The 11578-nt window shown below is 46.2% G+C and overlaps 1 protein-coding gene across 4 annotated transcripts; it reads left to right on the forward strand.

Annotated features, from left to right (window-relative positions):
• Positions 1-620: 620 nt before the first annotated feature.
• Pldn (biogenesis of lysosomal organelles complex 1 subunit pallidin) lies at positions 621-8645 on the forward strand. Of its 4 annotated transcripts, none has more exons than XM_089548451.1 (4): positions 621-756; positions 1635-1744; positions 3805-3886; positions 7393-8645. In XM_089548451.1, the coding sequence occupies exons 2-4, from the start codon at positions 1641-1643 to the stop codon at positions 7606-7608; spliced, it is 402 nt and encodes a 133-aa protein (XP_089404577.1). In that variant the 5' UTR covers positions 621-756; positions 1635-1640; the 3' UTR covers positions 7609-8645. The 4 variants fall into 4 exon arrangements, with proteins under 4 accessions (XP_089404577.1, XP_089404578.1, XP_089404576.1 ...); XM_089548452.1 differs by having other exon boundaries at positions 625-777; positions 1638-1744; XM_089548450.1 differs by having other exon boundaries at positions 627-777.
• The last annotated feature ends 2933 nt before the right edge of the window (positions 8646-11578 follow it).

Here is an 11578-nt window from a genome sequence, read left to right on the forward strand (position 1 = left end):
TGGGCATAAACGTTTAATGGAAGCATAAGACTGCAATAATTAAGGCAGCTACAAGTGTGCACGGTGCGTGAATTTCTAATGTTTTTGAGCCATTCATGTAGTTTTTTGTGAACTTGGAGATTGGAAAAGAAAGGCGCCATACGTACCTAACTGCTTCACATCGGTGGACAGCTCAACTGCACCATGAGGGAAGAGAGGGAGGAGAAAGTGAAAGAAAGAAGGAGGATAAAGACACGGCGTAGGGAAGGGCTCTGGACAACTTTCGACCACCTGGGGTTCTTTAACGGCCTTTGACTACACAGTGGTACTTCTTTTTATCTTCCTTCTTTTACTGGTTCCTTCTTCGTGTGTAGGGGCAGTGCGAGCACCACCTTACCTGTTACGTTTTACCGTGTTTTATTTTAAGCTCAGTCCATTATTCCAACCTAAGTTCCACCTGAGTCTCGGCAATTTTTTTTTTTTTTTGCCTTAGTTTTCATCAACACGCTAGACTTCTTTTGCGGATTTCTGCTTCTGCCCAGTTTCGTTCGCGGTTTGTTTCAAAACCACGGCTTGCCGAGTCTGGCGACGCCAAGCGGGTATCAGGCAAATCGCGAGTCTTGACGGGGGCGTTTGCTCGCGCAGGTTCACTTACTTCTTCACTAGATACCAAAGGAAGCGTCTGCGTGTGCAGCTGTTCCCGTTTTCTAGCTTGTACCGGCGCCTCTCGTACTTTCATCTGATAACACCGCTGCACATCCATCTACGCTGCTACAGGTGACTGCCATTGTCTGTCAGGTCAGTTGGTACTAGCACCATCAAAACCAGGGGCGTCTTGGGGCGCGAGCTTGTGGAAGTAAACAACGCTTGTGTGCCGTCAGCACACCTGCGCTCAAGTTGTGCTGAAGCCACAAAGAGCGCCTAAAGGCGCTGTTGAGCGTGCCATATCGGATGGAATGTGCCATTAATCGTTTCTGTGCTCTAGCAGTGCACTTTTGATCAATGCAAAAAAAAAAAAAGCCTTTCTCCACTGGTGAGAAAATTTAGCAGCACTAAATTGGTCATCGATGTATGTCTGACCTGGGGGGTCTAAATACCATAGAAAATTGTGCTGGTTTTCCTTCGAGATTGAGCTTGGTCAACAAACCTCCTTCCTATATTGTACAGTACTGCATCCAGCGTGTCAGAATAGGTGGTTGCTGTGAGGACCGTTAGTCGGTGCTGTAAAACTTGGAGTAGGACGTTGCTTTCCACTATTAAAGGTGCCATATAGATCACAAAATAAGGTATGAAAGTGCTCATTGCTATTAATTAGTCCTTGTGCTGAGAGGCACTTGTCAACTTCAGAATATCACAGCCTTCCTGGTAATGTTTTGTAGTTCGTAATTGCGCAGCAAGATCTGTCAAAAACCTCGTAGTAGTACAACACACGTTGTGCCGTTTATTGTCAAAGCTCAGCAAACATCGGACCTCTTGGAAATGTCAAGTTATACTGAAAAGATGTCACATTGATGCATGATTATGGCATCTTGAATTGTTTACCAAGTTGCATAAAATGAAATGTTTGTGAAATAATGTAGGACCAAAAATTGTGGTGCATTTGTTCTGAGCGCTGTTTTTGAAAGATACCACAATAAGAGCTTTGCTCATTGCAGCAGAGCATGGCTACCTCTGCTGTTGAACCAGGCCACAAAATAGCTGCTGCCATGGAGCTGGGCCACGTGGATGACCTGAAGGCTCTGCAAGCCAGCTTGGGTGATTTGACGTGAGTGAAAATAGCCACACACAGGCCTGGGTTTATCAGTGTACAGCTAACCTCTGCATAAGTGTTGTATTGTCTTAAACATGCTGAATACAGAACACATAGCACATAGGGTTCGTCAGGCAAGGTGTTGTATATTAACGCAATAGTGTTAAATGCCCCGTTCACCAGAAAATCCGGTATCGGAATTGTCACCGTTGTGAGCGAAAAATCACTGGCATGGCTCTGACAGGTGGTCCCCAGAGAGCAACCTAGGAGGAACTTGGGCCACTTAGGTCATGTGACCTTATGGCATCATCACAACCTGCCCAGTGTGGCAGGTGGCAGTTAAATTACTGATTGGCCGCCCAAGAAGAGGAACTACGGCTGCACAAGACCTGCTGGTGGGAACACCTGCCATTGCAGGGCAGTGGCACATCGCCATACAGCTGCCCCACTGCGCCAGGAGGTGTATGAGGACTCCCAGGGATCTATGAATGTAAAGTAGAGAATGACCTTCTGCATATAGGGGAATTAACCCATTACGCCATCACGTCATACCCTTAAGGCAGAGCTCCAGTTTTTTTTCTTCTTTCATATGCCCGTGCATCGCATTGCTTCTGTTTCTTTTTTATAAAAATAGTATCCAGATTTAAAGCAGGAGGAAAAAAAATCTCTATTCGGGGCCAGTGCTAAGGCCCAGTGAAAAAGACCACTTGCTCCACTGAGGCTCGCTGATCATCTGCTGAGCCTGAGCGAAGCCAAGCACTCAAGGAAGGAGGGGGAGGATAAGGGAAATAAGGAGAGGTAATGGCGGTGTTACTTGTGTACAGAATGTTTTCTGTGTATGCCTTGATCTATGAACAGTTCGGACAGTGAGCTGTGTCACGTCATTCGAAGTTGCAGAGCATTAGTGAGATGAGGAGAGTGTTAGTTTTAACTTTGCGAAGGACCTGTGCTTGTTCCGTGTTGAGTGACCGGTGAGGATGGGGTAAAATTTTTCAGTTTTCCCTGGTGTTTTCAGCTATTTGCTCTTTGTATGTTGTGACATCTTTCGCTGACATTGGATTTGGCCATGGTATTGAGGGCGCCCAGTTAAAGGAACCCAGCCTTGAAATGCATTTTTTGTCACAGCTAATCTTTTTTTGTTTTTTTTTACCTTTTCTATCCACTCTGCATTGCTAGCATGCTAAAAGGTAAAAGGGCAGATCTGCAGGAATGTGTACAACATTCCTGATGCTTGGTCACTTGCATGTCATCACACTATGCCTTCGTTGTCTTTTTTTCTATGATGCACTCATGAGCACTCTCTGTTTACCTATGTATTAAAAAACTGGCCTGTTGTAGCATTTTATTCTCGCTGGCATAACAGGAGCCACACAGAAATGGGAATAGAAATGGAAGGTGTAAGGCAAGGTGCTAAAAAGAAAACATAAAAGGACATGCAGGACAGGCAGCTGGACGGGCTAGTTGATGTTTCACAATATGAATAAATTGCAGAAGGCCGTCATACATAGAGGAGGGGAAGCATGCCACTGAAGCGACCAACAGGAGTGATTTAAGGCTTGATTAAATCTTTAAAGGAGGTAACTGCTTTTATGGCTATACCTTGGTCATGTACTTAATCCAGTATGAGTAACTGGAACAGCCGACAGGAGCACCATTTGGCAACATGCATGTTCTGCAAATATAAAACTTGTGTACCATGGAGCTAGGTTCAAAGCTTTGTTTTCTTTCTTTTTTCAGCTTCGTGCCATTGTAAATTGATTAAGAGTGTTTTGGTACTTCAAGCTTTTCCAACAATAACCAGCGCTGATCGCAACTTCATGTACACATGAAATGAAACCTGGATGTCTCCACTGCTGTACTGCTGAGGCCTGCTGGCGTGGATAAGTTTACGGAGGATAACTCGAGCAAACGGCATGCACACGCAGGCATAACATGCAGAGTGCAGTCTGTGCATGGTACTCGCCTTGTCCTTTGAGAATCATTGCGACGTACTTAATGATGCTGATGTATGGTTTAACCACTGACGCTGCTTTGCCGTGTATAAAAAGGTACGAAGGGCTCTGTTTATCTCGCAGGCGGAACCAGGGCCTTCTGCTGGACACAGTGCAGCAGGAGAACAGCCGCTTTGCCGACTCCACAGGAAGCCTTGATGATATGGTCAGCCCTTTTTCTTTTTGGTCTGCGGCTGAGGTGCACTGTCATGCACTGTAATGCACCACAATCAAAATGTGCCCTAGGGCAGCTGCAGTAGGGGAAAGATGTGCTATCAAAGGAAAATTTGCCTTCCTCAGCAGTCTAACTCGGGTCTACTACTATCTGTGTTGAGGCCGAGACTGGTGCAAGTTGGGAGAGAGAGAGAGAGGGTTTATTGACAGGAAAGGCAGAGAGGTAGGCCGAAGAAATGAATACCTGGCCTGGCACTCTACACTGGGGAACGGGAAGAGGAGAAAAAGAGGTTCACGATGGGAGATGATGGTAATGGGAGGAGGTAGATGGAAAAAAGACAAGGCACACTTGCCAACATTGCAAACGCGAGTCAAGGCCCATATCGCTTAGAAAGCGTGAGAGCGCCCGCACTGCCCGCAGAGCCCTCAGACCATCTGGCCAAGCGCCGAGGATCAAGTCCTCCAAGAGGGGTCTGGTGTCAAAAGACTGCAAAATAGATGCCAGCAAGTTGATATACAGTGCCACACATGGGACGAGAAAATAACATACGGCTCATTGTTCTGTCTGTTTTTTCCTTGTCCCGTGTGTTGCACTGTGTTTTCAGTTCTACCACTAGTCTTCTCTGTAGTTGATAGCAGAAGAGCTGTCAGCACCTTTTGCAGATCGTGCCTTTTTCAAATCAGCCTATCTGAAAGCCACGTTCGTGACAGTAGGAGGCTGATTATCTACTTTAGAAATTGGGAATTATTTTTCAGCCTTAAAGGGACACTGAGGAGAAATTGAAGTTGGCTTGTATCGAATAATTACCCGCTCCTGATTACAAAAACGCCACTCATACTGACAACAAAGCTCTTGTAATGTAGAAAAGAGCAAGAACCAAGATACAGGTATCGCCGCCACAGGCCAAACTCGCAAGTACAAAGGTTGGTGACGTCATAGGACAAAACAGTGTTCCTAGAACCAATGGTTCTAGCAACACTGGGACACGAGAAGCCATGAATCAGTGAGGCTGACAAACGAAAGTTGCGCGGTTGAATACTGTAATAAGTTTTGGTTTGAAACCAATAGTGCGCTTTTATCACTCAAGGAAGACTGACAAAAGACAACCTGAATGTTGTGAGCGAAGAAAATGAATACTTAGCGGTGCCACAAGCGGCCAGATGAGTTTCGGTATATCATGGCGCTTCGCGTCTACGCGCTCTGCATGTCCGCGTGGTTTTGATGCGTGTCGATTTACAAGCGCGGAACAGCAGAGGAACTCCAAGTGCCGCTCCAAATGCTAGTTAACTTTTGAAGGAGCCTGTAAAGGTTGGTCAGATGATCGCCATGATCGATGAAAAACTATGATGCCACGATTTTCGGTGATCGTACAAGGCAGTTTGCAGTGTAAAGAGCACCTTGAGTCTTCGTACACTCGCCCGGCGAAACGTTCCCAGTTGTGCCAGTCAACTTCCAACTACTTGACGCTCTGTGGGGCTGAGGTCGCTTAAGTGCAGGCCGACTACTACTACTACCGACTACTACTGCTGCTACCTCCCCCACACCCCATGACTGGTTACTGCATTGGAGTATTCCCACACTTTCAGCAAAACACATTCTCTAGCTTGCACTATAATGTGAGTGTAGCAGCACAAATGCAACGCATATCCACACCCTTGCATCAGGCCACTAGACAATCTGGCTGGCTCAAGCGCTTCGCGCCAGCCCACTCTTTGCTGAAAGCCATATCTGCACAAGGGTAAACGCATAAATGTACAGTGAAGTTTTCCCACGGTCTTGACGAGATGCTGTCTTTTGTCGCCTGGGTCTTCTCCGCAACTGTGGCATCAGTCTGTTATGCAGCAGTACCAGCGCCTATCTTCTTCCGCTTTGGATCCGTGCCAGTTGAAGCATCACAGCAGCCAAATGAGACCAATTAAGATGAGGCGGTTAAGTCGAATTCAGTGCAAATGCTTACTTTCTAAGCAGAGTGGAGTCAGTGACTGAGCCTGAGCACTTCTTGGCCAACTCAATGTTGATACTCGTGGCCACTGGGTGGTGACACGGGTAATGGCAAATTGCGCTCCAGGTTGCCTATACTAGAGCTAGAGCCTAGGTTGAAAATCAAAAGGCTTTGAAAGGTGAAGACAGAGGCTGTCCTAATCTTACAGAGATGAAGAGCTTCAAAGAAGCCAGCCATGTAGCCTGAAAAGCTTTGACAAAGGCTGTACTCTGTGCTTTGAATACTTATGAACTACATATGGCAAACAGCCTGTTTTTACAAAAGGAAGCAGCAAGAAAAAAAATCATGCGAGAAAGGAGACAACCGAAATAGGTGCATAAAATCAGGCCAGTTCTTTACGGAGCACTGAAGAAAAAAAAAACAATGCCATGCTTGCAAGCACAGTGTTGTACGCATCTTACCAGTGCATTGGAAAAAATTGGCTTCTAATTTATTTCCGAAGAGATTGGCCCTATGTAGTACGTATAGGAATAAAAAGGCTATGGCTGTGGCCTAGGAACAGAATCTTTCTGCTCTGGTGGAGACAAAATAAACTCTTCTGGTTACTTTTCAACTCCCTGCAGAAATGCCTTGTTCGCTTCCGTTCTTCTGTCTCGTGGTCTTCATTTCTCTTTGCAGTAGCAGTACTTTGAAGCCAGTTGCTGTTACCCTGCTTCCTACAAGAATTTCTAGTGACGTTTTGCGGTGCTTTGGTGCTATCTTTTTGCCTATTTTTAGCACCTTGGCTGCAGGTTGGCAACTTTTTTGGCTACTTTTAAGATTTTAGAGGCTTTTGAGTTTAAGACCTGGCAACCCTGTTTGCTGCACCAACTGGCTGTTGTCAGCAATAACGAGAGCATGGCTGCAGCTCAGCCAGTGGCATAAAAGAATAAATTGGAATGGAATTGGTACATTACTCCAGTCCTTGTTACAGTTCTGTAGTGTGCATTGCTCGGATCCTTGTCATCCTATACATACTATGCCCCAGTGGGCACCCACCGGTGATACAATGGTTACAAGCTTTCCCCCGGCCTGGTGCTCGGCTTCTTTAGGGTGAAATGCTTGAGTGAGGGGTCGTTGACCCCACCTCACACAGGTGCCCGCCACAGGTGCCCTTGCAGCATAAAAACCCATCATACATACTATGGCCCATGTGTGTGCTTGTTGCACTGATTTTCTACCTCCATGGAGGAAACGCATGTTCTAGCAAGAAAAAGACCAATGTTGTTCACCCTGTGCAACATTATGGTGAAGTTTGGTAAACTATATATGGAATATCACATTGTCCAAGCCACTGCAAAATGCGACGTTAGCAGAGAAGAAACAGTGAAGACAGTAATAACTGTGCACCGTTTTTGTTTTTAAATTTTAGAGTTGCATAGCTAGCTGCCGGTGTGACTGTAGGGAAGCCCTGGTTATCCTCCTTGTTCAAGGAGCACTTGCACTGCATGATAAGAAAATATTGGCTGTTCTGCTATAATTGAGAGAGCAACACTGTGCCGTTGTGCGTGTGCAGCTGCAGCGAGCGCGACTCTACCAGGCCAAGCTGGTGCGCCTCAAGCGCGACATGGGCGAACTTCAGCAGCGGAGCAGTCGCCTGCGGAAGCGTGCTCTGCGGCTGCAACAGATGAAGCAGAAAGAGGCTCTGCAGGCTGAGCAGCAACGCCAGCGGGACCTAGAGCGCACGCGCCAGTTACAGCCTCGCGTGGCTTTGCAGCCAGCTCCTCCTTAAGGTGGCAGGCGTGCCTGTAGGGTGCACGAGTTTGGTGCTGCACCCAGTGGCAGTCTTGTACACATTCATCTGAAGTGAAGATCGAGCAGAGTCAAGGCAACCTTGATTTTGGGACCCCCTTTTGTACACATTCCTTTCTGCAATCAACTCTAGAAAAACACTAGTGTTGCTAGTGTACCGAACTACATGCCACATGGAAGCCACCAAAATTTCTGCGTTGCTTTAACAGGCTGGAAGAGCATCTGTTCATAAAAACTTGTTCGATTAGGTTCTTCCTGGGCAACTATAGTTTTTGCATCGAGATGCGTACAAGTTGAATGGTTTATGTTAGCCAACTTGTTTGAAACATTTTCTTTTTTGCACTTTGTTTATGGCAACCTTATTGATTTCCAGACAGTTCAGTTCAGAACTTCGCCTTTAAGGGAGCTTACTAATCTATACTGTGAATAACTGAGGCGCACAGGGCTCAAGCTGGTGCAGGTAGACTGAATACAAACTGGCAGCTCTGCACATGCCATAGAAGAACAAGAGCTGAAAACATGGCATGCTTTTGCCAAGTAATTTCATGCTTGTGCCGACATGTCCTGTGAAGTGTAGAGAGATGTCAGGCTTCAGAGTGTCTCGATGTGGTGGTTTAGCATGTTTGGTTAGTCTCAGGATGCCAAGCTGCCCTGAGAAATGCATCTTGGGTGAGGGACTTGGCATGCTCGATTGAGCTCTGGGCAATTCTAGGATTTCCTAGGGTTTGTGACGTATCTGCAGTGCGAACTTGGCGTGTATGAAACACTTAAGAAGAGCATTAATACTGGAGCCTGCTAGCACCTGGCAAAGCTAGCAGCATGTGCTGAAGGTACATGTCACTTCTTGCTGTCTACCTCATTTGTTGGGTGTGGCAAAGAATTTGGGGACTTTGTGTACATATTTCTTAGTCCTTTTCAACTGAAAACTGTACCAAGGGTCCTGTATAATTTTGGAGTACTTTCTGTATATATTCTGTATGTCTTCAAATGGAACTAATAAAATGTACAGAGCATGAACGCGTGCACAGCTGTTCTGTGAGTATAACAAAGGGAGCAAGGGAATGCCTGCAATGTGCATCAAGCGTGCTATTTTCTAACTCGTAAGATTTGTGTTGGCACAAGAGCCTGCTTCATAACCCCCGAGCAGACTTCGACGAGCCAGGCTCGTCATACGTCAGCTGTCGTCTTTGGCTCAAGATGAGTCCAGCTCGTCGTGCGCTTTCTGGCACTCCAATTACGGTTTAAGACAAGTAGGGTTTGTCCAAAGCATTTTTGGGTTGCTGAAAGATGGCACCACGGGCACTGAAGGGCTGATTGCTTTTTGCTCGACCTGAACGGAGAAACTTCTCAGTGCACAAATGAACATGGCGGAGCGCAAGAGCGGCGATGCGACTGACTGGAGTGACACTGAAGATTACAATTTGTTTTGTTCAAGTGAGAACGATAGTGAGGGCCTTCCTCGCAGTGAAACAGAAGATAAAGAGGACACAGTTGCCAGCAGCCATGAGTGGTGCAACATTGATTTGAAGAACTCCCCACCCGCACTTCCCAGGTTTGCCTTTAAAGGATCGCCTGAGGTCATTATTGACGTCGGCTCTCCACCAGAACCATTGGAAATTTTTAGTGCTTTTTTTGATGAGGACATCATTGACTTGGTTGTGAGAGAGACAGTGCTAAGCAGACCAGTTTCTGTAGTTTCTGATGGAGCACAACTTTGTTGCTTTAGTTTTAGCACAAGTTTTCTTGCTTTAACCAGTGGATGCCAGTCACGCGGGAAGAAATGAGTGTTTTTGGCGGTCATTTTGCTTCAGGCTATAATAAAAAAGCCAACTGAAAGAATGCACTGATCGCACTGTGCACTAATTCAAAGGCCAGCATTGGGACAGATAATGAGTGGAAGGCGCAACAAGGTCATTGTGCGCATGCTGCAATTTGTCGACAACGGCACCATTGTGAACGTTGAAGGCCACCCACAACAAAGACTACGCAAAATATGGCCTTTCTACAAGGAGCTTTTGAAGCGGTGCCAGACACTGTACGTGCCTGAACATGACAAGTGTTGAAGAAAGCCTCCTGTTGTTCAAAGGGCGTCTTGGCTGGAAACAGTACATCCCTTCCAAGAAAGCAAGGTTTGGCATAAAAGCCTATTTTCTCTGTGAGTCAGGCAGTAAGGTATGTTTGGAACATACATACACAAATCTTGATGCTGAGTGCCCATTGTCGTCGACATTGGATTGGTGAGCAAGGTTGTCATAAAATTGGTAGAGCCACTCCTTGACCAAACCTATTGTCTGCCAACAGACAATTTGATGAAACCGGCAGCAATTCTCGACTATAGCCACACAATGAGAGGAGTGGACCAATTAGACCAAATGTCAGGTTAATCTGCTCCCAGAAAGCAAAAGAAGATATATTACAAAAATAACCTGCTTGACGAGGCGACCTATAACTTTGAGCGTTGGCACAATTGTGAAAGCATGGAATAGGAAGATCCGAGTGATTTTGTGAATATGACAAACATTTGATGACTTTTATAGTTATTGTTTTAGCTCTTCCTGTATGCTTTGTTACCCTTAAATAGCCGATTTCCACAGCTCCCATATGCGTAATAAAGATTGCTACACGTAAGAGAAACACTTTTACAGTTTTTTTTTTTACAGCAACCAACTTACCATTTCCATGAACAAAAAAATATGACCATTTTGTGACCGTTTCTTGAAAAATAAGTGTCTGCAAGGGGGTTGAATGCTGTTACGTAATACGTAAATCATTTGCCTGAGGTACACCAGATGCTGTGTAATTGTTGCACATGAACCATCAATTCTGCTTACTTATGCATGAAGCATTTCTCAGTACAAGAGTGCTCTGACAGCACTTTTTTGAAATTCTGCTGAAATCCTAGGTCTCCTCGATTTGGCTGTACTTTCTGCACGAGTTCACAAAAGTGCTGTGCCAGTGCAGTGCCAGTTCTTGTGGCGCGAGTGTAGCCTGACACTAGTGCTCTCAGTGCAGCGGCCAAATCGAGTGCAAAAGTGCAGAAACGTTTGCTGCGGCCATGTATGCGCGGGATTGTGCTAGCTGTACTGAACGCTGTGCATTTGTTCAAAGTGGTGCACATCTCGTGGAGCGGCTATGGAATTTGTTAATAGCAAAAGTAGTGAAGAATTTGACACTGTCCTTTCCGTTCCGTTGTGCAAAGCGGCGCAGGCCGGTCGACCGTCACCGCTTCAACGGATACTTTGATGAGGCAACAAACTTTGAATTCGAGAGGTTCACACTTCCGCTGGAGACAACCTTTTAATTGACAATGCATACACGTGATTCGGGCTGTTGCCGTTCTATCGAAAAGTGATTGCCGTAATTACAGAAGGAAAGATGTTGCCTGATAACTTGAACTATATTTGAGCACAACTCGCGTCCACTGTCGACAGACGGTGATGGCGGGGTGACTATCAGAGACTAACTGGCAGGCGTATAGGTGTGGGCTGACGGCGACCTCAAAGCCAGTCGATCGCTGCAAGCGGAGGTATACTGATGTCGTAGCGAGTCATCACAGACGTTGCGATCACTCACGTATTAAAAAACATCTCACCATCTGCCTTTTCTGCAAATTCTCTGTCGTGCTGCGAGTAATAATAATATTTACACACAAAAGAGAGATCATGTAAAGCACATGCGAGGCTGGACAGAAAGATGAGAACACATGAGCAGTGTGCCATATGCCCGCCAGTTGCTTACGCACGTACACTGGCAAGCGCACACGCACGCATACACACACACGTACGCACACTGTCATTTCAGCTCTTTGGTGCCAGCACGGTGCAGATGCCGCGTCTACCACGGGTATGCAGCCGCCTCAACCCTGGTCTCAATGCCGCTCACTATAAGAAGCGTGGCCACGGAGCCGTCTGCTACGGAGCACGCCAAGCACCTTGCACTACTTGCACGAG

The sequence above is a fragment of the Amblyomma mixtum genome, chromosome 6 (genome assembly GCF_055824585.1).
Source record: "Amblyomma mixtum isolate Tamu chromosome 6, ASM5582458v1, whole genome shotgun sequence".
Classification (NCBI taxonomy): Eukaryota; Metazoa; Arthropoda; class Arachnida; order Ixodida; family Ixodidae; genus Amblyomma; species Amblyomma mixtum.

Excerpts from the sequence above, each read along its gene's own strand:
- Pldn (XM_089548451.1), top strand. The coding sequence starts at position 1,641 with ATGGCTACCTCTGCTGTTGAACCAGGCCACAAAATAGCTGCTGCCATG. Across the intron at positions 1,745-3,804 it reads GCCAGCTTGGGTGATTTGAC|GCGGAACCAGGGCCTTCTGC; the intron begins GTGAGTGAAAAT and ends TTTATCTCGCAG. Across the intron at positions 3,887-7,392 it reads CAGGAAGCCTTGATGATATG|CTGCAGCGAGCGCGACTCTA; the intron begins GTCAGCCCTTTT and ends GTGCGTGTGCAG.